General features: G+C 33.1%; 1 protein-coding gene across 14 annotated transcripts in view; it reads right to left on the bottom strand.

Annotated features, from left to right (window-relative positions):
* Positions 1-27,129, bottom strand: part of LOC133190277 (paired box protein Pax-5-like) — a 53,739-nt gene that overhangs the window by 6,216 nt on the left and 20,394 nt on the right. For 4 of the 14 annotated variants that reach the window (XM_061325802.1, XM_061325805.1, XM_061325804.1 and 1 more), the window contains 7 exons: positions 14,288-14,453; positions 11,252-11,449; positions 8,025-8,245; positions 5,058-5,113; positions 4,293-4,593; positions 3,605-3,721; positions 1,999-2,184 (listed from right to left, as the gene is read on the bottom strand). In XM_061325802.1, coding sequence (XP_061181786.1) covers positions 1,999-2,184; positions 3,605-3,721; positions 4,293-4,593; positions 5,058-5,113; positions 8,025-8,245; positions 11,252-11,449; positions 14,288-14,453 — 1,245 coding nt within the window. Of the gene's footprint in view, positions 1-1,998; positions 2,185-3,604; positions 3,722-4,292; positions 4,594-5,057; positions 5,114-8,024; positions 8,246-11,251; positions 11,450-14,287; positions 14,454-14,543; positions 15,089-15,610; positions 15,849-17,896; positions 18,121-22,263; positions 22,554-27,129 lie in introns of those variants that run through there. The other 10 variants (XM_061325806.1, XM_061325801.1, XM_061325800.1 and 7 more) reach the window with 10 other exon arrangements.

Below are 27,129 nucleotides of genomic sequence, written 5' to 3'. Positions count from 1 at the left end.
TCCGTCCATATGATTGTAAATTTGATAAAATCAGAAAGGAAAGTATGCAAACAACACTCCGATTTAAAAAAGACAATTTGTGCGGCTGGAAACAATAATGAGAATGAGTACATAAAAGTATTCATTATCATTTTCAATCGATCTTTAGTTTTTGCATTGAAATGAATTTTTCAGATAAATCAATGTTTGCGATTTCCTGTATGATTGTATGATATCACATTTTTCATCTTTGCCGTCCAAAAATTAATAGAAAATATTCAACTCGTGGTGTAAGTTATGACTCGACATGAAATGTATTTGGCAAATCTTAATGAAAATCATTTCATGGCGGATAAAATCTAAATCTGATAAATGTTTTATATCATACGAATGTGTAATGCAATATATTGAAAGTGTTTAAGTAACCATGATTTTCAAAATAAACTTTTGAACATCATAGCTGATTAGTTTAATATCGTTTGATTAATACCCAAATTACCATGATGCATGCATTAATTTTTTTTAATGTTGACTGACGGTTACCTTTTTCTTTCAACAGGCTGGATGTGATCGGTTGAGGATGTTGCAATGTACTCATGCACGTTAGTAGCTTAAGAGAGTTAGCTGTTATAGGTTGATTATCAATGTGTTAATAGTCTCTCCACCACAGGCAAATAAATAACATTTGTTAGTCTTGTTACTTTACTACACAAGTGGCGATAACCTAAGTATAGCACTCTGATCTTTTCGAAAAAAAGGAAAAAGCTAAATTGTCCGGATATTGGCAAGAGCTTTCGTTTACTAACATCAAAGTTTAGCTGAGGAAATCATAAATATGTCCTTCTTTTTTATATTGATGCGAATGTCGCTGCTCCGACTTTAGCATACAATGTTTTCACTTTGTCTCCAGTGGGAAAAAAAACAACATAGGGAGATTGTTTGAAGCTCCTCGTCTTGGGAGTCTATGACAAATCTGGAATCGCGTCAGTAATCACATATCAGAGAAAAAATGTGGAGCAGATTAAGTTTTGTTTCATATGGTTTCCATTAAAACATAAAATATAACACGTTTTGCCTTATATAAAAGCGTTCGATGTAATCCTAACTTTCAAACGCAGAAGATACAAAGTATAGTAAACTAATATACCTCCCAAGTTTCTTTTCTGGGGCAAAATACGTGATTTTTATGTCATATTACCTGGGTTTAATAACAGACCAATTAGTACAATTTAAGATGATGCTTCACGACGGTGAATAAATTTCAATGTGCCGGATTTTAGGAATATTCTTTTTGTGTTTTTTTTTCTTTAAGATATCGTATAACGACATTTTAAAAATTGTCATCACTATCTCGTTTTGTCCCTTTTGTGTGTGTCATGAAAATAAGGATTGTAGATCTATCGGGGAACCCCCATAATAACACAATTAGCCAATGGTTCCATCCTTGGTGGGCTCGTTTTTTCACATTTATTTATTAAAAGAATGCAAAGAAACTACATAAACTGGGTATGGAAAATATAGGACTTTGTGTAAATAAAAGCAACTTAAGTGTACATTGGTTTTAGTATTAGTAGCTTCATAAATTCCTTTTTAATACAGCTATTAGGTCCAAAATAAGATGCAAATAATAAAAAAAAATTTAAGTAATTCGTATTGCATTCTGGGTAAACTTGAAAGCTTGTGAAAAGTTGCTGAGCTTGCTTTTTACTAATGAAAGTTTCTTTTCTTTCCTTTACTTGTTTCTTTGTCTGATTAAAAAAATCTTTATAAAAAATTACTTGTTTAATGTTAAACTTTTCATTGAGAAAAGTGTTAAAACTGAAATTTTAAATTTTAGTATATGGCCGTTTTCGTGTTTCAGGGGAAACAAAGAGAACAAAAGAAAAGAAACCAATATTAAAGAAGGTGAATGATTTTGAAATGCAGGTGAAGTAAAAAATAAGATTCTTCTAATGAAGGTGAAAAAGGAAAAAAAAAAAACGAAAAAAATCTACAAACCAAGAAAAAGGGCATGCTTACTTGAAAATTGTCCCGAAAACGACGGCAACGGTGTATAAGACTGGGACATAGTGGGTTGAACGGGCTTAAGCTCTGTCAGGTTGTTAGACCCACCCCCTGAGCTGGGGGAGCCCGCCTTGGGGGGAGGGGTGTTGTTATTATTGTTGATGGTTGGTGTTGATGATGAAGTTGGTGTGTTGTTGGTTGCTGCAAAAAGGGTAACAACAACATGCAAGGAATACACTCAAGTTTTTACCAGAAAACACGATAGCACAATGCACAATATATAATAATATAGACAGAAGCAATACTGAGGAAAGATGCCTGATATAAATTTAGCAGAAACAATCACCGATCTTGTTTTATGCTTAAAATACTACACGTTTCATATATAAATTAAAAAAAAATAATTCAAATCTAACTTCTGAATATTTTACTTAATTTCTCTCCATGGAAGGTAACAAAGATAACATTTATTAAGCAACTATTTTTAATGCTAAAATGAATTCAGTTTTTTTTCTACTTTGAGATTTTCTTTAAAAATGCAAATTACCGAGTTTTGAAATAATGTATGCAAAAGGCCAGTTTTCTGGCTTTGGAGGAAAACTATATGAAAATAATATTCTTTTCCAAAAATAAATTTTGGTCAGACAAAATAAATTTTGGGAGCAGACAAACGACATCCTGGATTATTTGCCGAGTATTTCTCTTATATGACATTGCTAATCAAATGAGTCGTGATTTAATGCATAAGGATGGCGCGTTACATTTGTACTAGGCCCATAACAATGACTTATTTTTATTTGGTAGTGTATTTATTGGAGATTTCCAACAAGCCTGATTAGGAGCGGTCATGCAAATGACCAATTCATAAGTGGGAGCCCTAATGGGAAAACTGAAATGCGAGAGAGACAGACAGAGTTAGTGTTATTCAGTGGCTTTTTTGATTGAATAATTCTTCCTATTTTCCCTTCCTTCTTGATCGACAAGTTGATAATTTGATAGCATATTGTCTTGTTCTTCTGCAATGATAGTGTAATTTCTCTTTCACTTTTTTAGTCTCTCACAATTCTGCTAATCAATGAACCCTTGAAATGAAACAGAACCAAAGTTTTGTGCTTCAGATCGGTGTTTGAAATATTCTACTAAAATTCAAATTTCGTGAATTAACACCTGTTCTAAGTTTCTATGCTAATGAAGATCCTTTTTGTAGATAAAAAGGGCAATAATTTTAATTTTCCCATTCAATTTTCATCCAAGACAACCAATTGGTCCTGTATTTTACCTCGAGCAAGAAAACAATTTATCAACCCCCAAGTCTTCAATTACTTTTCATTATTTACTCCTTGATGTATTGGTATCTAAGATTAGTTCAAAACAGTGTCTTGATGGAAAGGGAAGAAAAAACAAGACGCATGAAAACAGCATTAAATTTCATTATATTTTATCTACCAAAAATTGGCTTACTTTTAAAGTGCTTTGGTTAAATATGTTTTTAAAAATTGAGCGTCAAACTATACATCAATACTTTATTGGGATGAATAGAGGACTTAAGAATGAGAGGTTGAGATTTAAGAACAATTCTACCAGGTAAAAAAAAAGAGCAAGGTGAACACCAGAGATGTACCTTCTTGGAATTGCTCTTGTTGCGCGGGTGGCTGTGCTTCCGTTGCCACGGCAACCACAATTGGTTTCAATTCCTGAGTCTGTGCATTTACACTTATTTCTGTTCCCAGTTGGTGACCTCAAATTTTTAAAATTACAGTTTAACCATTACACAAATATACAGTAAAAACTTCGATTTCTCGAAGTTTGAAAAATAATCTGCATTCCTAACCCGAATAAAAAAACGTCAGTCAATATAAAATAATTCTTCATGCTTAGTTAAGATTATTTTGCTTCAACTTCGAGAAAACGAATTTTAACTGAGTGCAATATGGTTCCTAGCTTTTATTGATTCTAATATATCGAGGCTATCGTTCCAAAATAGCGTGCAAATATACATGAAAAAAAAAGAAACAAATAACCGTGCTCAATATACATAATTTTTCACATAGATCGCTATATATGTAATATATGCACAAGATTCCACAGATGTTACAATATAAATCTTTAAAAAAACATATCATTCAGTTAGTTATATTTCATCTACGTTATTAGTTAGTTTTATAAACTACTAAACATCTAGACCATTTTACAAAAATACATATTAACCATAACACATGTAGGCATGACACTGTTAAACAGATAAAGAAATTAAAACATAGCCAAAAAAATTTAAATGCACAGACGACATTTATAAATAAATGACTTACCTAATGTCGTGGCGAAGTTGGTTGTTGTGCTTTGAGATTCGGAATTGGCCACCGTGCCTATTGCCGGAGATGCAATAGTGTACTCGACTCCGACTTGGGGTTTTAAAACATCCGCAGAAATGGTTGTCGTTGTGTTAACAAAATGAGCATTATAATTAGGAGGAAGATTTGTGGGTACTCCAGTGGGGTACATTTGTGCATTGTTTATAATCAGAGTGTGAGGCATGCCTTGAGCTTCATTGGTGCCATTTTCGGCTCGGGCTTGTTTCGTTGGTCTAGGTTGGGTTTGGTACCATATCTGCTACAAAACACAATGTATGTTGCCATTATTGCAATGAATTCTAAATATTTAAAGGATGATGCCCACAAAATCTTTCAGAACTCTCTTATTAAAAAAAAAGTCTCAGTTTGTTCTTGACGAAGAAACAGAGAAAGGAGTGAGACAACTGTAAAATTACTGTAAACTTATTATTTTTAGCGTGGACGATATTTGGCGGAAACTGATTTTACGACAAGATTTCTGAACTTGTCAGATATAAATATTGTCGTTTATTAATTTTCAATCTGAAGTTAAAAATTATTACATGACAAACTATATTTTGTCATGTAACCATTTTCAACTTCAGATTGAAAATTAATAAATGTATTCACAAGACATTAAAAATGTACTTGATAGCGGAAACTGATTTCCGTCAAAACTGAATACACAGCCAAATGTATTAACGTTTTCTAGTATTTTTTGTATTTTCTGATGTTGACACTTACATTGATATCGGCTGTATTTGGTTCTATTTTTACTTCAGCTTCATGACCATTTGGGACTACAAAGAAAATAAAAGAAGCATAAGAATTTTTACCTTTCTCATAAAAGCCAAAAGCAAATAAATATGTCTTCATGTAATAGTATGGGACATAAAAAGGATGAGTTATTCACAATAAAAATTAACACTTAATTTGAATTGACAGTTTCTTCGATTAGGCAGCAGCAATACATGATTTTCACCCTACTTTTAACCATTTCTTATTAATTTCCTTTCTTGGTCGTGTTTTCGTGTACTTAACGATATGGCAATTCGTTGAATTATAATAGAAAACAGGCCCTAGCATCCTGAGTTTTCTCAGCCCCGTAATGCACACCACTTTACCGGAAGAAATCTCGATAGCGGCAGCATTAACGCGGTGACAAGTTTGAGAAGGATTGTCAAGAAGTGGTCTGTTCTTACGATCAAGGAAGAAAAAGACCGAGTTACAAATCTGATTAAGCAGACGAGAGGGTGGTGAATGGACACTAATAAAGTTTACAACAGCAGACGAGATACAAGGGGAATCTTTTTTGGCGAGATTGTTATTTCAACATGCAATTTATTTGTTATTCTTATTAGGTCTGATCTTGTTATCTGTAATTAGATCGACTAATGACTTATATCGACTAGTGATTTAGATCGACTAATGACTGGACTGGGCATTAACAAGACGGACCCGGACTTCGGCTTTGTTATTTGTTAAGGGCGATCACGAAGAAAACATATTATAACTGACAATAATGCCTAATTTCCAGCGGATTGTGTTGTCCCACTACAGAACAATTAACATATCATATTATATTGATATTCGAGTTAAAAAACAGGAATTTTCTGAATTGCCTTCTAGCGTTTGGACCCCAGAAATACATCTCTAGATTGCATGTTGTAGATCTGCAAGTTTTAGTTTGAACATATCAAAATTTTGAATTACCTGAAGAAAAAAAATAAAAAAGTATCATTTCATTTATTTTATTGCAGGTTAATAAAATATTCCGTATAATATACTTTTTATTTGGAATGAGGAGCAATTCTCTCTCTCGCCCCGATGAAGCCAAAAATCTTCCCAATTTGTTTGCTATAATGCAGTTTTTGAGTAATGGTAAATACAAGTGCCTCATCTATATATTTGTTATATAACATCAGTAGTTGTGATGAAGATACAAATCAAGTAGATTTATTATTTTATTTCCGCACCTCATATTTGATTTGCGTCTATATGTCAACAAACCACACGTGTTTTGATGTTCAGCGATTCTCAGACATTCCCAATATGTTTTGTGAGATGAGATAGACCAGAGATTGATCACGTATAATATTCCAAACATTTTTATTCTGTTACTATTGATCGCTTGGTTTGCAGATATTGTACATCTTCAGAAGGTTAGTGTGTGATAATGGGCAAGAATTTAAATGTCAACATTAAACTTGACAAAATCAGGCAGCTTCTGTTTGGAATCAATAGAGGAATACTTGAAAAACTCCGACTCTTGGTCAAAAGTCAACTGTTAAACTCTGCTCAAGTCTACAAATCGCATCGGTAAACATGCATGAAACAATTTACTTTTAAAAATTATTCTGTCAGAAAATGTTTCAAAAGATAATATCTTGTAGAAGTGTTGAAAAATATGAACACCCTCCTCTGTGTAATTATACTATTTTTCTTGATTAACAATGTACTTAATTACTTTTCGTAATAGGCAGAAAATGTTAAAGAAAGTAGGAAGAAAATGAAATGAATACTCAATTTCCTTAAACAATTCTAACAAAAATGAAACAACGGTAGAAACAGGGTCTGTCACCAACGGTCAATCAAATCTCCGGACTTTACCCATTAAATGATATTGATAAATTAATGGCAAACTGGTGTTATTCATTAATTATGAAGACCTTTGCATTTGCAATTAACGCGAAACCATAGACAAAATTGTGATACTATAGACCCGAGAAAGGAGAAAGAGTCGTTCTATCCCCAACACTGCCGAGTTTGAGCTCTGTGGTAATGGTCTTTGATGATTAATTAATATCCAACTCGGTCTACACCTGAGAGAGAGAGAGAGAGAGGGAGAAAAACGTAATCATGGGACAATATGGATTTTCAGCCAACGTCTAGGGTTTATCTTGCCCGAGTCTGATAGAAAGATATCAGAAATTGTTTCCGCATTGACAAATTGGGAGATTTTTTTGAATGACGTGTCTTTGGAAAGGCCATTTAGATAAAACCTGGGTATCTGTATGCAAGGCGTTTCTTGTTTCACAAAGCAATCTCATGCACCCATCTCTCATCCTTTTTCTGCTTCAAATGAAGTAAACTAATGTGAACCACGCTTGTGCAAGAACTCTAAGAATTCCTTAGTCTGATATGCGAGATTGTTTTTTGGGGATTGATTGGGATTTTTTTGGTTACAAATCTTTATTAGCTAATGATCAAACTTTGATATTCTTTTTTATACCTACAGGGAAGAAAATATTTAACGGATTAAAACAAAAGGGTCTCGACATGCACATGCAATTGCATGTCACAAATGTAACGAATATGCAGTCTTTGAGAAAAAAGAACAATGAATAATTTTTTACTATCAGTCTTCCAAATTCTGTCTGATAATGCAAACTGTTATAAAGTAGGTTTGTCATATTGTGGGAAAAACACTACAAGATGATATCAGATCTTTATGTCTCAGGAATGATTAGAGCAAAAAATTCGAAATTTGTTGTCCTTTTTCCATTTAAGTAAATGAAGAGGTCTCATAAAAAAAAAAAAAAAAAAAAAAAAAAAAAAAAAAAAAAAAAACAGGAATATAGATTTTGTCACATGCAGGCCAATGAAACAATACATATTGTAAGCAGAGCAAAACACAAACCTCTGAAAGATCAGAGGTGGGATGAGATGCCATGGAGGAATAACTTATGTTACCATGTTCATGTTATGTACCTTGATCATCCCTCTTCCTTTTGTTGCCGTTGGGATCCACCATGGTTTGAGCGGTCTGACTTTGAGGAATTCCCAGAATCCCTGTGATTGTATAAGGGGCTCTCTGTATTTCACTATTTGGAGATGGTTGATGGGACAGTGGCGGACTTCCGGTGTCCATAGACGGACTGCTGTGCCCGGGGGAGTGTTTTGCATTCTCTGCTGCTTTATTCCTTACGATCCTGAAATTCAAATTCAAATATTTAATGGAAATGGTTGAAACATTTCCCTTAATCCTTTAATTAAATTCTGCAAGCAATCTTGATTGTAAAATTTATTCAATTGTTTGTATAAGCCCGGATAATACAAGAGTTGATTGAAAGTGTAAATTCTTCACAAATCATTAGAATATGTCTCATTTGCTTAAATATAGAATTAGTTTAAAATTTTTATAAAGTTTATTATATTGTATGTTGTATATATTTATTACTTTTTTGCCCTTCAACTAGTTTCTTGGGTCATTAGCACCTAAGTGTTCATTTAATTTTGACTTTCGCAAATTCATATTCTTTTGGTTTTTGTTTTATCGAAATAAAAGATGAATGATTATTTCTGAGATAAAGACATTCCTAACTTATAGACAATAGAAACACACGTGTATAAGGTTCCCCATTTACTTTTCTTTTATTTCATTGTAAATGCAAAATCTTTTGAAAAGCTTTTAAACGTTTAGAAAAGTGAACAAGATAAAATTGAAAGGAAAAGATTTAACCTTTAATTATATAACGAGGAACAGTTCAATAGATACATCACACGCTTGTCAATTCCCACCAATCTACGAAACCCGAGTGGGTCATGGAACGAATGCGCATTTCTTTAGAATCAAATTTTGATTGAGAGTCATTGTTTCGAGAATACGACTAAATAGATAAGACAGTATCTTGTGTCCAAGGACTCCACTTTTTGAAGATAGGCAATACCACTGAATTATTCTTTAAACGTTGTCATATCTAACTGAAAGCCAAAAATTTCCCGTTTCTTTCTTTGAAGGAATGTCCAGAGTTCTCAAATTTTCAATTGCTCAATTCTCTAATGAAAAGTTTTCATTGTTTTTTTTTCTTTCAATTTTTTTACCGCAATAGGCACCATGTCTTTGTTAAAAAAAAAAGTGAAAATAATTTCTTTGTTTCAACAACCTGCTAAAAATGTTAAATCAAATAGCAAAATATTTACAAAGCTAGCTATATGCTTAGCGTGTTCCTATCTTTTACAATAACGAATTGGGAGGCAAGCTAAGATCAAGACCAAATAATCCGACTGTGAAATTTTGTGACATTTGATACCGCTCAATATGGATGACAAAAAAGAAACTACCGTGTGCACTGAGTGTCCTTTTGGTGGAATCATAAACACACCCGGACCAGCAATAGCGACATGTACCCAGTGATTCCTCATAAAAACCCAATACTAAACATAACCTCCGATTGTTCACAACTTCAGTATCTTTATTGTGATTAAACACGCAAATACCCATCGAAACAGTTTCAAATTTTCCAGCAATTATGTCATTATCTTTTTGCAGATTTAGTTTGAACACGGCAACCTTTGACGGTTTAAACAATGACATCTGCCTCCGAAATATCACTGCATACAATGCTAGATTAGTAGCAGACACTGATACCCCTAATCAAATTATTGGGGGTCTTTTCTGGAATCATTTTGGGGGGGGGGAAGTTTGACATTTGTATGTGCTTTTGCCTTTAAATTGCATTACAACAGTAACGGCAATTAGCCCCAGAAGGCTTTATAGAACCGAACAATTTTTCCTCCAAGATTTTCTTTTTTTCTTTCCATTTTTAAGGGGGTGTCATTGTTACATATTGAAAATAAACTGACTCATAATATATCATATCAGATTGTGGACAGAGTAATTATCACAAGATATTTGGTATTTGACAATAAAGATATTTTATTTGGAATATAAAATTTCTAATGGATCAGAAATGTTCGCTGGATAATCTTTGAAGAAGCGATAAGTTAATCCTAAAATGTTCAAAAAGTATCATTCCTAAGGAGACCATTTTAGTGTGTAAATCCTCTAAAATTTCTCCCACCTGCTATAAATGGATTGTAAAATGAATTATTTGTTAATTGAGAAATATTCAGTTGATGATTTGAATCACATTTGTAGTTTATAATTCCATTATCAAGCGAAAGGTTTTAATAGAGTTCAAATGCGCGTGGTAAAATATCAAAACAGCTGTGAGGGCAAGCATTTCTAACGGCCCTTCTGTAAATTTTGGAGCAAAATTTATAAAATAACTGTACGCATGAGTGGAAAATAATGCACAAACTGAGCTGAAGCATTTGCCATTTGGAAGCTTTTTGATATAAATGTGATGAAGCGAACAAATTGACAAATTTCTCTTAGAACGCCCAAACAAGTAGCTGTTCAATTCAGAAGGAAGCTTTCGTCTCCCTTTTATTATGATGGCGAGAATAATAACCCTTCAATTCACCCGCACATAAAATGCCGGTTTGACTAACAGAACATTAATGGCAGCGCACAAGTTAATGCTGTATTATCGAAGTTTAATAAACAGTTTTATTTTTGGGCAGAAATATTTCCGATCTTCTAGTTGACATGATGATTTTCTCCGTACAAGACTTTCTAACGCATTATGGTTCTCTTTGTTTTTTCGAAATTACTTCTATAAATCTCCTCTTCAGACACAATTAAAGATGGTCTCCAGGAAAATGCATAATAAATTTGATTATTTCATGTTCTAGCAATCATTATAGCTGTCCATCTGATTTCTTTGGGATCTGTGTACAGAGAATCTCTAATTTATAACGAGGCTGTTGAGTGGTCCACGGAAGGAAAGGGAAAAGACTGTAATTACTTTGTAATAAAAGTTCCCTGATTTACTAGGTAACATTTTAATCATATAGGTATTTGCGTGCGAATGAATTTCATAGATAAATGAAAATTGCTGGAATTCATCAGAGGGTGAAACCTGTTTTTTTTTTTTTTTTTGACAAAGATTTTAAGACCAATAACTTGTAACATCTTAAAAATTTCAACAATCAAGTTTCTCACACTAACAGTTAACATATCAACTTACCAAAAAATAAAATGTTTGTCTAAAATAACATTTATCGAAAAATAAAAAAGTCTTGTTTCTCTCAGATTTACATTTTTACAGTTGTAAATTCAAATTAAAATTTTAAGTATGTATGGTATGTACCTGTTGATTGAACTGACACTTGGTACATTTTCGGACGAGCAGACACCTTCAGCTAGAAGTCTGTCACGGATTTCCCAGGCAAACATCGTAGGATTTTCGTGTTTGTAGCGGGTAATAGCGTCCACCACTTTGGGGGTCGCCACTTTAGGCTTGGATCCGCCAATAACACCCGGCTTGATTGAGCCCGTCTCATAATACCTAAGGAAAAAGAACGATTTTTTAAAAACAGTGAATTACATCTAATATAAGATTTTTTTTAAAACTTAAATTACACCATATAAATTTTAATTTGTATGCAGAATTCGTTCCTCCCTGAGGGTAAAATTTTAAGCACTCTTATCTGAGTAAGGGTTTTCTTTTTCCTTTAAGAGGATGAATTATGAAAATAAATATCCATATATTTTTCTCTATCAAGTCTAATCTAAACATTACTTCCAACTTTATCAACATGACAAGAAATTTGCATTTCTTAAAAGTTTAAAGAAATCACAAAATATACTTTTGAAATTTTAAACGAAATTGAAAAATGTATATTTAATGGCCATGTTCAGGAAATGTTTTAGAAGTCTGTTTTTTAATTTGTTTTAGTTACGTGTAGTAAAAGCATTTCACGTCACAGAATAAAACCAAGATTAAAGAAAAGATGGAATTTTAAAAAAGGTTAATGTTAAAAATAAGATTATTAAAAGAACATATAATTTCAGATTTTAGAAAGAAAATTTGCATTAAAATTTTTCTTGAAAATTTGTACCTTGTGTTTGACTTTAGACGTTTAAAAGTGAACAATCAACTACAAATCAGGTCTTTCAAGTAGATGTGGAGTAGAGAATTTGTTGTTTTTAATACACCCTATTTCACTATCTCTCTGACAAGAAGATGAATACTTTATTTATGTTGCCCTCTATTGATTTTGGGTGCTTAGAACTTCATTTTTCAAAACACATTTTCCCATTTTGTCGTCTAGATGAAAGCATAGATAACGCTACAGAAATGAAAATGAGAATTCTCTTTATTGAAATTCAGATATCCGATTTCAAAAGTTCCCACCATCTGAAATCCGATGAATCATTAGAATGCCATTTAGCAAGAAATTTCTTAATTTGTAGTACATTAAACAGAAAATACTGCCTCGTCATAAAGATTTTTTTTTTTAAAAAGTGTCATAAATTTTTAGTGTTCAATTAATGCTTTATATTTAACAATGCAAATAAAAAAATATGAAAATATATTTTAAAAAAAAAATTATATAAAAATGGCTTTCTTTGTATAGATAATCCATGGAATGGTTAAAACAACATTAATTTGTTTTAGAAATATTTTTAAAAACAGGTCTGAGATGCAATAGTTTGTCACTTTGCGTGTTGTTATAAATTTGCATAACTCTTATTGATCAGCAAAATTTGAAACACTTCTTTACTCAGCAAACGTTATAAAGAATGCTTCATTGTTAAATTCGCAATATTACCCAACAAGAAAAATAGTTTAATTGACGAATTATTATTTTTACATTGGGTGAGAGAAATATGAACCACTTATTAACTGATATTGTCAAAATTTATAAACTAAACGTTAATTGATAATTAATATATGACGGAATTCACTGTCAATTTCAGCAGCTAGTATTTGTTTTCTTGTAAAATAATATCTAAGAGAAATTAGGAGGAAAATATAACGCGTATTGGTGGGGGAAAACTATTTAAGCCGTTCTTATTCATTATCAAACACATTTTAAAATATAATTAATCAATGATGAAATTAAAAGAAATATTACGTTACATTAATTCTGAGACCACACATAGGATTAATAAAAAATTTACCTGCACGAGTTATACATTATATCTAGTCGATTAATTTCAGCTAGGCAGTCATTCCCCAAACAAGCCGATACCAAATTGAAAATAAACTGCTGCTTTAGGATACTCGAGTTCAATTTAAAAATGAGATGATTTTTTTCCTACATCGGCATGAAATGAATATAAGGCTTATGTTGGGTGATCCGTTGCTTAATTAAGCAAGAATAATCACCCGAGACTTAGGTTCGCCTCCCCTCGCCGCGCACGAAAGCAAATCCCCCATCAAGACCTTAAACGAACTCCTAAGGAAGCTAAGTCACCCTCCCGAAAGTTAACCCTCCGCCAGGGGACAAGGTTTATTGATTAAGGAACAAGAATATTTTGAGGTATCCCCAAGAAGTGCCATCCCTCTAAATACACCCGGGGTAATTTGATCCCATGTACCCCGGAACATCAATGACATTGTAAAACGAACATAATGGACAAGACACTTTACGGATGGTTTTCATCTTTGTACCCGTTGCAGGAAAAAGCAACACAATGGCTCGTTTTTATTTTGGGGGTCACCGGTGATCTTAAGTGACCCCTTGCCAGATTAACTTTGACATGGCGTTCGGGTACACATGGTCATAAAGATGTCTATTTCTGAATGGCGTTCAAGTTCGATGTCACACAAGATTGTTATGTGTTCATACGCCCAATTAGTTGCTTTTGCTCGTAACTAACTGGCTAAAAATATACATCTCTTTTATTTTCCTCCTTCCTAACTCAAGACCTATTTTGTAGGGGTCCTTAATTTATTAGTTAAACCTTATCTTCCGATTATCAGTGAACACCACTATCTTTTCTCTGAATCGCTAAGTTCCACGACAGAAAAGTAACAAATATTTGGGTACGTAGTTTATGATCAAGTGACCCAATAAATTCGGTGCTTTTGGAAGGAACACCCACTTAACTTGAAACTTGGATACTCTATTACAATCATCTTTTGTTCAATTTTGACAATAACATGTTTATATCAAAACGTCGAATTAAATCTTTTTGTATAAACCCTATAGAAGTTGTCACAAACTGATCAAATTGTTTTGAAAAAATAATCCTTACAACAATTCAACTTCCGATTTATTCAAAATTATTTTAAAGCATTTTTTTTTTTAAAATGTGACTATCAAATAAAAAAAAATGTATGAAGATAAATTATGTTTTGGTAAAATTCTAAATATTAAAATAGTTAATTACTTACCTGCCCAGTATTTTACTGACACATCCATGAGAGACTCGGAGTTGGCGGGAAATATCACATGGCCTGACTCCCTGGTGGGCGAGTTCCACAATCCTTTGTCGGACCACGTCGGGCAGGGGACGTCCATTGACAAATACCCCTCCTAACTGATTTACCCCACCATGACCTATTCAATGAAATATATATTTATGAATTAATTTAATAAAGAAAATGAAATACTTTACCAAATATCGGTAACATGTTGCATAATATGAACCTTGAAATCCACATCCCATATCCATATTCCCAAACATATTATATTTATGGTGGGGAAAAAAAGAATGTTCCATATGTGGCATATAGTACATGGACATTTTGTGAATAATTTTGTTAATGTCCAATTTTTCTGTTGAAAATTAACCAGTCCTCAGCAAGAAAAGCGTATCATCTAGTTGGAAAACGAAAAACTAAGCATCACTTTTATCAAACATTAATCCTTCAATATTGTCAACTTTTTTTTATAACGGCACCTATTACTCTAATGAATTCGTGATAAAAGAACCAATGAAAATATTCCGTTTATGAAATGCACGTCTGCAAAATCAATGGGATTATAATAGAAAATCGCAACATTGTTCAATATCTTGCAGATCAGAAGCAACAGTTTAGGGCAGGCATCCCGAACCCGATGCAGTGCGCCGCTGATTGCCCCCAACAATTTTATTTTCGATTGTCGTGCTTTGTCGTCAGTGAGGCTTGAAAGCGCCCATCTTTCAGTGACTAATGAACTTTTAAACAGTTATAATTACTCCATCACCTCCAATTGATGTGTTTTAAAACCAAGATTTGACACAGTTTGACACCTTTGAAAGGAACGCCGTCTTTTTTTTTTTCTAAAAAATAACAACTTCATATATATATATATATATACAAATCAAAATCTCTGCACTTCTCTGCGTGTTTTATATACTGTAAAGTGACAAAAAGATAAATTTCAGATAATGACAGAAGTCGATTAGAAGGCGTGGAACCCAATATAAAGCAAACAATAAACATGGAAAAATCAAGGACTAGCATGATTAACCATATAGAAAGTGAGTCTAAAATCATCACATATCTACCTACATACATCCCATACTATCTAGAGCATAGCTGCTCACTGAACACCGTCACTGATTTCTTTCTCTCAAAGTTAGTCACACCATCGCAGATTCATTAGGCAAGAAAATTAAATTGAACAACAAATTACCCGTCACACGACACACAACACTGAAATAAAGAACCCCAAGAAAAATCAAACGCCCAATAATTACGATAAAAACAAAGGCAGATATTTTTTTTTACCTGCAAAGACATCATAAGCTCGCGGTTGGAGTTGATACGGGAAAGTCGGGGGACCATAAGGCCCAGCCCAAGTGTTCTGCATGGTTCGAGTCCGAAACCCCAAAAGAAGAATTGAATGCTACCCCTCACAGTTTCGACCACTTATAGCGTGATTTAAAAGCCCAGGGGTGTCTGTAATTCACCTAAGCCAAATTGGTTATTGCTACCCTTCTCTTGCAACTTAACTTTGGTTATGCTTATAAGGTTCAATGCGCAATCTTACAGTCTATATCTTCGACCCATTCAGACACCAAACGCGCGAGCAAGCCAATCGCTTGACACCAGTCCTGTTGTATACCTAAGTAGTTAGGGGTACCCCTACAATGTCTATAATATCGTGTTTCTTCACTTTGTTTTATGCAATTCGAGCATTATTAGTGTACTAAATCTTTTGTCTAGCTCCACAATAATATCTCTTTATTTCTTAACCACTGCTGGCGTCACTGAGCAAGACCAAAAAAATATATTCTTCCACTGATTAAAAAAGAATTAATCCACAAAATTGTAGACATTTTCATCGGTTTTAAAACTTCAGAAAGATGCAGACCAATGAAATTTTTCATTCGTTGTTAATTTTTTGGCAGCTTTTCTTATCCCCTGACACCTGCTACTACATGTGTGAATACAAAAATCAGTGATTTGGGGGACTTGTTGAACAAAGATAATTCTAAATGACTTTCTGCTTCAAATGTCAAAGTTATCGAAAGTTGGAGTTTGAAGACAGATAAACATTTAATATAGCATTTGACTCATACTACCATCAATTTTCCCCGATTTTGCATCAAAGACACGACTTAGCATAAATTGATGTAATTGTGCCATATTACACTTGATTTGAAATTGTAATTATTACCCCATTCTTTATTCCCCGTATTGGGACAGGACAATTCAAAGTTAATGTCCTCAACTAAAACACATTGCTGTAAACCGAATAAAAAAATCTTTGCTCCAATTCAAAACGACAAGATATCCTTTCACACCTTGTCCTTTTTGTTTTCATCTGATTCATGGTGGAAAAATACATAGCAAGTTTACAGTTTACTTTAGCACGAAGTCATTTTGATAAATTAAGTTCCATCTATTTCGGCCATCGAAAGAACATACATGTACCATGCGTTTGAAATAACTGGATGATTTTATAGCATTTGTACCACGGTGACTATTAGGGTCAGTCCCTTTTGAAACCGGACACGACAAGGGATATACATAGAGAATTTAAGCCAATATTTGCCATTTTGTGGACCTTAGACTTAATGCAGTACACGTCGGAAAGGACGCTGATTGATAGCGAGCGCTTTGGGCCAAATATCCATCATGGAGACACAAAAGAAAGGGGACTTGATCTATCTGATAGCCACGATGGGGCATCCTTTTAATCACTTAAGGTGTGAAAGAATTCTTCATCACAACGTTGCACGACCTAAAATATGTATATCAATTCCTTCTCCTTTCCGTAGATGATTTTTTTTTTACATACCTTATTTTTTTTTTTTGGAAGAAAGTTTTGATAGTTAAAGATAAAATCATGAGACACAACTTTCCTCCGGTAAATCCAGTAACGAAAAATTAGGATAAAATTAATAATTTCCTTCTTTTTAAATAATAATAGTATATTGCTTCCCTATGCTCCCACTTAAAAAAAATATTTCTAAACTCTACAGTGGCTTAGTTTTGTGTATTAGGGACAAAGGACAGAATTGAGTTGCGTTACATTGCTTAGTTGTGGAATCTTAGGTTTGGAAGATGGAACACATTCATTTCGTTGAAGCGTGCGCGGTTCAATTTTGATAATACATTTAGATTTTTCATGAATTGTCAAAAGGCCTTAAGTCTGCCGTCTGCGTGTTTGTATACATGTTCCATGATCCGCTCAGCGAGTCTCCGACAATGTCATGATGTAAGGGAAGATGCCCTGCGTTTAGTGCTCTGTTCCGCGTCGCTACAGTACCGTGGACAACCATTCTAGCGGTTTTTGTGTTTATCAAAAAGGCATTAGTCCGTATTGCTGCATTTCAATACACAAAATTACTATGTGTGACCACTACACTCAGCGATTGAATTGGAATCGAGAAATTCATGAAAAACGATACCTTAAACTAAGACTGCATCCAAAGTAATGTTATTTAACACCATGTAGAAAACAAGGAAATTTAATGAAATAAATAAAATATAGGGGAAAACCGAACAAGAAAAAAATTTATACGGGAGACACAACCCTATTGGATGTTTGCGATTTCCATAACTTACTTTTGCACGAATGATAATAGTCCAATTGCATAGGATTATGAAATCTATAGGCAGTTGCCAGATCCATGATAATCAAGGGGGCACTAAGGTTCGTCTGCTGTGATTCGGATGGTCAAATGATAATCACAAATGTAGTCCGGAAAAAATAAAGTCAAATCGGATTTAATCCAAGTTTATCCGAAATGTCGCTAGTTGAACTTTGTGATCCGTATCATTGAACCGACGGAAGAGGTATGGAGTTTTGAATAAATAAAATACAGTCAAAGTCATTATCTGTATAAGCTCTTATTCAAAATTTATAACAAAAATTGCAAGAATCATGAAACGGGAGCGACAATTCGTGTCATATTTCTCTTCATGCGTGATTGATCATGGAAGGACCTGCCTCTCTAGAAATTGAACCGCCCTCACCTGAGTAAAATTACCTGCCCATTTGAGGGGAAAACATGGAAAATGCAAAGATGGCTAATCTAAATACCGGTATTGGCAATTGTCGGATATGCTTGGGCGACAGCAGAAAGTTCAAGATGCGAAGTAGCATGTTTTTCCTTTTTCCAACCATTTATTTGTTTGTTTTCCTTTTGCAGTGTTAAGTTGGTGTTCAGCGAAGAAGCTAATCATTTTAACGAGTGCTTAAAGATTTATAAACAATATTAATTCTCTTTCTCATTTTTTCTCTTGTATCTCTTCTCTTTTTTTATAATAGGGATGAAGAAAAATCATTAATATTAACGCTTGCCATGTCATTACGACACATAAAAATAATGGTGTTTGATTGTTTTAATTATCTTCAAACAAGTCATGAGGCTATAAAACAAAGGGGTAAAAACAATCCAGGATTATCCCTAGTGATAACAAATCGACAACGGTATATGTTGTCTCGTTCAAGGGGTATTTAATATTTCATCGCATTCTTATCACTGAAACAAACCATAATAATTTACTTCTAGAACTGTGTCTTGTAGAAAATTAATATTTCATTTCTCGATTTCGAATTTCTTTAAGATCTTCAATTTCAATGACGTTCGTGGAATTAGGGAAAGGGTCATAAATACCAATTTGAAGACTTTGAAGCCCCCAAAGGTAAACTCTATATTTCTTCATCAACAAAGGTTAAAATGATAGATATAAAAAAAAAAAGTTAATCTTTCGAGAGCACCTGCCTATCCCTACATTGTCATATGCACCGAGAAATCCTGGGGTCGTAAAAATGGACCCATCGCTTACGCCGCAAAATGTCTCTTGGGACTTCTTCGTGAACTTTTGTAGCTTTAGATAAAGTCTTTGAAGTACATGACATGTTCAGAGTTTAATTATAATTTAAATTGCTAATTTAGCCCCGCTGCTCAGGGTCACACCGTCAGGTCTCGAAGTACATACGTAATTCTATTTTGGCCTTTTGTTTTACTCGTAGGCTTGACCCCCTTATCTGGAAAATCGGAAGTAATTCTGACGCAGGGACAGATTTTGACAAAAGATGGGGATATATATTGTTTGATTTAATTAATACATATTGAAGTAAATAAACTCGATTACATCAAAAAACATGATACCGTAATAGAAAAATCATGCTAAATCATGTCTTGAAGCTTTTGAACCAATAGTTCATATTTTTCAATTGATCTTGGACAACTTAGTAATATCCGAGTTGCTTATAATTTTACAATTATCAAATTTAAAGTTAATTATTATCATATAGCATTGCATTATATTAGAGATCATTAATGCATAAGACGATCTGGCAAGAATTCTCTAAAGACAGTGCACATTTTTTTTTTGTTTCGAAGAGAATTTAGCAACAGATATATCTTTCCTTTTAATCTGTAAAAAAGTAAATTCCAACTTATAATAGTTCGGTTGAGCTCAACATTTTTGTTTGTATGATAAATTCTACAGAAGAATTTTTAATGATCAATTTATACTTAATGTCATAATTTTCTTTGTAAAGAGATCAAAATATTAAAAATAAATCACGGTGCATCTTTAATTAACAATTTAGTTGACTTAATTCCGAGACACGCTCGTGTTATCAGCTATTTTTTCGCCTCACTGCAAGGACAATCCATCGGCATGCAACTGCATGATTTTAACCAAATTATTAATTAAAATGTTAGAATCTAATTCTACCTCTTTTCTTCCCACTAGAGATTGAATTAGCTCCAATAATTATTGACAGGTGATTTGTTTAATTTTTCATCCTAACACTGAACGAAACAAGTAGAAAAAAAAACATATATCCTTTAAATGATACAGAGAAATTTGTAATGAGAGAGAGAGAGAGAGAGAGAGAGAGAGAGAGAGAGAGCATGTGTGTGTGTGTGTCACAGAAATAACTTCCCCTCAAAATTTAAAAAAAAAATTCTTCCTTGCATTTATTGCAATGTGAAGAAAAAATATTTCCATATGCATATTATTCAATTTTTCATCTCTCGACAACTAAATAATGATCAAATATAACAAATGATCTGATGCAATTCAAGATAACATGCCAATGGATTCTTTTTTTTTTTTATTATTATTATTTTCTTTTTCTCTTTGACTAAAATAAAAAAAGAGAAAAAAAAACTTCAAAACGACCAACACCTGCGCCGACCATTAGCCAGGGACAGTCACCGATTGATTCTATCTTTAAATGTATCTAAATTTTTCTACATTTATTTGAAAATTAATTTGAATTAAATGCTTAAAAAATATTAGTGAACAATAAAATCTAAAGCTAACCACACTGTTTAATGTATGCCAAAAAATCGAACATTTTTATCACATCAAAAATTGTGAATATTGAAGTTTCTTTTACCCCTATCAAGAAAATGTTCTTTTTAAGAATTTTGTTACAAAATAATATCAAAGGAAACAAAAATGAATCATACTTGGGATTGCACGAAATGTGAAACATTTTAGCTTGGACATATGATAAATCTATAATAAATCAATGAGTTCTGCAAGACCTGATATTTCAGTCTTAAAAGTGTTGTCATGAATTCTTATCTTGTGTTTGAAGATTAGATAGCCCGCAATGACAGCAAACCAAATTGGAAATGGCAAAATTCACAGTCTATTAACAAATTACTGTTATCAGCAACAAATTGGCATATCATAAAGAAAAAGAGGGCTGATGAAACAATTAAGGAAGAAAACCACGTTCAGCTTAAGCAAGACTTCACACCGTGGGCTCATTTGTCAAATCAATCAAGTAAAAGGAAAAACCAAAGGGAATCCGAAGATTCGTTTGAAGACAAGGGTTAGGGTATCCGATGTTTTTTCATCGCCAGCCGGAACACGCAGTCTTGTAGACTTGGTTTCTGCTTTTTAGCTGGCGATGCCGAGTTTCTTGATGTCATGGCGCGTCATGCTAATTTTGTCTTTTGCATTTGATCTCTGGGTATAATAGAAATTTTAACCTTTTCTTTAGAAAACAAGATTCAGGGTTCTTGTTGAAAAATAATGAGATGTAGAAAAGATTAAAATGATTCCAGGATTTTTTTTATTAAAAGGATGGATGTTTTAAAAAAAAAAATCTGCCATTGTCTTACATATGAATAAATCAAAAACAGAATCGTACCCTTGAAAAATAAATAAATTTAATAAAGTTAAAAAAATAATTGTAATTCTATTAAAAGTATTAGTTAAGCTAGTCTCTATATCCAAAAAAAATCTCAATAAAAAAAATAATCTCCGAAGCAGCAAAAAAACATAATATGAATAAAATCAAATAAATATTTATGCAAATATTCACTTAAAGTAGAAAACACTACAAAGATCTAGAAATTCATCTGCAGCACCTTGATAAAGCCCAACTGTCAAAAAAGTGGAAAAAGTTCAAAGTTATCAGGGGACCCATACCCCAAGGCAATGATTTTAATCAACTTGAATTATGGGACAACTTTTTTCTACGAAAAAAAGGCCATTTTATTTTTAATATCTTGGAAAATCGATCAAATTCACCACATTCCTACACAGAAGTTTAATATTTGTAGCTTTTCCATCAAAAACTTTTAAAAATATTTTTTGAAATTGGAAAATAAGGGGAAAAACATAATTTACTTTTCTAGTAATATAATAATAATGCTTCTCATTTTTTGGGGAAGCGATTTATAATTTGTCGGCATTACTTGAATATCATTTACAGTTTTTTTTATCTCCTCAATAACATCGAATTATAAGAATTATTATGGACATTATATAACATTAACAGAAGATGGAATCTTTTTATCATTAGAAATATATATTAAAAAAATTCTTATTATCAGGTTGATAATAACAAAAGAATTATGTAAATTTTTATTCTAAATCGATTTAACAATAAAAGTCGAAATCGATACGAAATAATTTGCATTCCAACATAAACAGAGTAAAAGCCGAGATACCTTTGATACGGGTGGGCTTTCGAGTAAAAAATCCTCCACAAGCGCCCGGGGTCAGGGGGTATGTTCCGTAGGAGGAGGGGACGGAACTAAACCTGCAGGCCGTATTTGGAATAGAACCCATTCCAGGGTATGCACAGGCGCTTGGAAAATCACAATAGTTCCCTTGTTTGTATCCAGTTTGGTAAGAATACGGAACCGAATCACCAAAGTAGAGCATGTCCATAGTATTGAAAAGTTTGTAAAGAAGAAGGTAAGCAAAATTGTGCAGGACCGTATTTTGTCTTGTTAGTCCTTTTCCGTATCTCAGCTGATGAAATTATTCATTCAAGCGAATACACCAATCAAAGAATAGCAAAGCATCAATTGCAGCGTGAAATGTACACCAATTGTGTATTGCGACAAAACCTTGTCCATTTTTAATTCCTACAAGGTATATAGTAAGGAGGAAGAAAAATCACCACAGGGTCAACTATATACAGAGGAGGAGCATGTGAAGAAATAGACACTTGTGCAAGACATCAAAAGTTTCATTCCAAGTCGAAAGTGTCATGCAATTAATAAACACGTTCCTATCTTCTAGAGGAGAGGCCCATTGACATAATGTTATTCAGATTGTAATGCGTGACGAATCCTCAGATACCGGACTAAATCTCTTTTTCCCCTTCTCTGATAGGCAAGCATCAGAAAGAGAGAGTGGGAAAAATCAGATGCCAGCTGATGACCTGACTGATCGGCAAGTGTACTGCAGTTTCTGCCGTGAAAAATATCGAAAGCATGCAGCCAAAAAAGAGAAGATTGGAAAATATCGTTTTGCAGATTTCACTTTCTATATAGTCCAACAACTGAAAATGTTTCTTTTTCTTTCTGTCACGCTTATGTACACAGAAAAATCTATTTAAGATTAATTTCCCTGTCCGGTCCGTACGCTTGGTCGGTCAGTCTAGATGCCCGTTATTTTTTTTTCTAATAAAATAAATTCTCCCTTCTGTGTATATTTTGTAAGAGTAAAAAATACTATACGCAAAGCATCAGTTTCGACTTTCCTATCAACTTAACAATTATGCATAGAATCATTATTTTTAAGCAAGAAGTAATCGGATTGGGGCCTGTCCTGCATGTGGCCAATATTTCTCTTTATTCTGAAAATAGGAGTTGCTGACAGTTTCTATAAACGCGCTCTGAAGGGACTTGAGTTTCTGAATACCAAGGTTAGGGGAATAATAAGCGAAAATCCTGGGTAATTTTGCTGTATATTAAATCCTTTCAGTTTTAGGTAATTTCAAAAATGATTGACAAATTAAAAATGCAAAGATTATTTCGTGGGAAAGTGATGCAGGTTTAAGGTAAAAGATGATGTGCTTTCGAACATCCCAGCGTGAACGATCGCGGAGAGGATCAAGTGAGAATGTTGCATTGGTATTCTTATCGAGTTCGCCAGTACCCGGACCGACAATTAAGAATTTGATAAAATTGGTCTTATCAGCTTCCATTTGACATTGGCAATTCTAGAAATTGACATTATACATCAAAAATTTATCTGAAGGTGTTGGACAATTAAAAGATAAAAATGGTAATTGCTGTTGAGAAACCATTAATTAGGTGCTCTTTCACCAAAAATTTGGTCTAGTGGGAGAAATGAATTTTGTCGAATGACTTTTTAATATCTTTCTTTTTAATGTTTCTTTACTCCTTCGAAGAAGAAAGTCGCTGTGACATGGCGTATACATGCACAATACCCGCCTCCGTTGTGAATATTACCCTTTATTATGTATATTTCATAATTTTAATGTCACTTTCAACTAGTTCAACATTTAAATTTTAAGATTTATAACAACTTATAAAATTATTGTGTGGATCAGATTTCAAAGACTTTGAATTTTTATCGTATCCCCCGTGAATAGTTAATGTCTTGCAAATCATATTTCATTAAGGAAAAAGATTTTCAAGTGAAAAAGTTGGAAAATTGAAGACATTATATTACGAGGAAGAAGTATGAATTTGTTTTTTTAATCTTTGCACCCAATAGTTCAAACAAGCCTTTGTAAAAAGAGTATGGGGGAAGAAAGGGTTTGGTTTTATGGGATCCAAAACATCAAATATACAAACAATGCTTTAACAAAATGGATTATCAGTTGATCTTATGTTATCCATCTCTTCTAGTTCTTTTGAACCAGACCGCACGATGGGGTCTTTTTCCAAGATGGATGGACAAGTCATTATTCATCATAAATTTTGTCCCATCTTTATCCCACAAAAGTGTGTTAGCCATTTTCTAGATAAATGACGCGTAAGTAAAGTCCTAGACAACCCAGGACAGTTTATAGAGCTCGTTTCTCTATTGTTCTTGGGGATTTCATTAAATACAGTAATGGGGAAAACGAAGCCTCCATTCTTCGACGACGATTTTGATAACTAGCTTTTGCTGGATAGGTCAAAACCAGTCAAATTAGGAACCAGTCAAATTAGGTACCGATTTCCAACATGTCAAACACGAAGGTGTAACCAAGCGCACGAACGACTTTCCTAATTACGTTATTTTGCAGCTTTGCAACTGACACTATGGTAACCAATCTGTTCCCTGGATACAGATCACAGAAAACGTCAAATTTATCCAATTTACATATTGAAATATGTAAAATGTTTGAAGACATTTTCCTTAAAATCAATGGTTAACTTTTTAACTTTACTAGCAACTAATTTTCTAAAAATGCATCAATCTTCCTTGAAAAATATTGGTTTTTAAGAGGGAATATATAATTAAAAAAATATGAGAGCAAATTCTGTCTACTGAAAGTTAAATACAGGTAAAATATGCTTGGAGACTTCATCTTCAAAGCCCATCGGGCCTTGAATTAATAGACAGAAAAACCAGAGGAGCTCCCACTTGTTTGTTGTTCGTAAATGGAAATATGACAGCCACAGCTTTTCGTTTTAAACGTGATGTTTTGCGTTCATGTCCGAATTTTGTGTGGCCAGTCGTTATAAAGGCATCAAAATGACACTCCGAATTTAGTTAACTTTAGGTGAACTCTTCACTTTGTCATAAATATTATTTATTTCACACTTTCTCATCAATTACACCTATACTTTGCATAAAGAAAAAATTCTTCTTATATGTGGTTTGCAATTTCACTTTCAGAAATATACAATGATGTCCTAATAGTTTAGTAAATGAATTATTCCTCGTCTTTCTCACATGCCCAATATTTATAGAAATTGTGTACATAAGTGTAATTTTCAGGTCTTGGATAAAATCCATTCACCTAAAATAATTAGTTTTCAATTATCCAAACATGCATCTGGGTTAATTCAAGTTTCAGAATGTGGGAAATAGGAGGTTAAAGGTCATCAAAAATATTTTTTTCACATACCATTTCCGTTGAACTGGCCGAATTCCTCTGAAGATAGAAACATAGATTTTATTAATATTTGATTTATGAAATATTAAAATCAAAACAATTAACAAAATAATTAATCTTATTTAAATAAAATACAACGATATCAATCGTGAAATATTTCATTTAATTCAGTAGCTGATGCATGTGATGTACGAGTTGCACATCGTTCTCATATCTGATTGTGGGTGGAGCAAAGTCTTTTAACCGCGACTCCTGTTTATGCAGAACTCCGCCCATCAATACGCCCACTGGTGAGACTGTGAATATTGATGAAATAATAATCACTCGAGTTTGTTTACTAATGCGATGTTCATAACCAATCAATGAGAGAAGATCCTCAATATGTCTAACATATATATACATATCAAATACCAACAAACAAAATATAAACAATGTTAAATCAATTAAGAATGGTCTGAATGAACTGACGTATATTTTTGTTGGTTGTCAAAAAAGCAGAAGAAGGCGATGTATGGTATATTTTAAATAATTAATGCACATTTTTTTCCTCCACAATATACATCAATTGCATTGAGGTTTAAAATTTCGAATAACCCCAGAATTCTCTCATTATGAAAGATGTTTCAGTTCATCTTTATTAAATAACTGTTCCTATCTCAATAAGGAATTCCTAATTTTACGTTAGAGTCTGAAGGAGACAGCATGCATGAAAAAAGGGGGCGTTTTGGCCGAAACACTCCGTTACTCAAGTGAAAAAGCCCTAACAAGTGTCGTCTGAAACGTTATAATAATTATTAGATAATCCCCGTTATGTGTCATTAACTTCCATTGTGTCAGAACGAATGAATGAAATATACACGAAGAAGTAAAGCCTTCAATGGACATACTGTGGTTATATTACAGACCATGGGAAAAAAATTACCGAAGCGCTAACCATAACTTTGAGCTTAGCAAACTGCTGATTTTTTCTTAACTAAGTGACTTTGACATTCACCTAACCGCACCGTGTATGGAATTAATAAATCTAAAACTATTCCTCTTGGATTTAAGATATGCGAATGTAAATCGAATAAATAATATCGTTATGATAAAAATTCAACGGTTCAAAGATTTAGATTGTTTTTTGTGATAATTTTTATTTTTGTTTTTATTTTCGGGCCCACCTTTGATAAAAAAATTTGAAATGACCAAACATGTGGCAAAACATTCGTCAATTTCGACACAAGAATTCATCAAGTTCTGTTTTATCTTGGTCAACAAACTCGTCAGAGGAAAAGCTCATTTATCACCTTAAAGTGTCAGAACATTACCGATGATATTGCAATACCAAGGAAATTATTGTGCAAAAAAGTTGTTTCAAACATCTATCAAATGTGATGAATCTAATCACAATATTTTTCTATTCTTTTCTCAAAGATCTATGTACCATAGGTCATTATTTTGGCCAGTAGAAAATGCATCAAAATAAAAATTTCCTCTAATTTCTCAATTTCGCAGATCTAGCACC

Source organism: Saccostrea echinata, unplaced genomic scaffold (genome assembly GCF_033153115.1).
Source record: "Saccostrea echinata isolate AGI-Se365-2 ecotype Australia unplaced genomic scaffold, CSIRO_AGI_Sech_v1 ptg000022l, whole genome shotgun sequence".
Classification (NCBI taxonomy): domain Eukaryota; kingdom Metazoa; phylum Mollusca; class Bivalvia; order Ostreida; family Ostreidae; genus Saccostrea; species Saccostrea echinata.
This window is presented reverse-complemented; position numbering and strand designations above follow the sequence as displayed.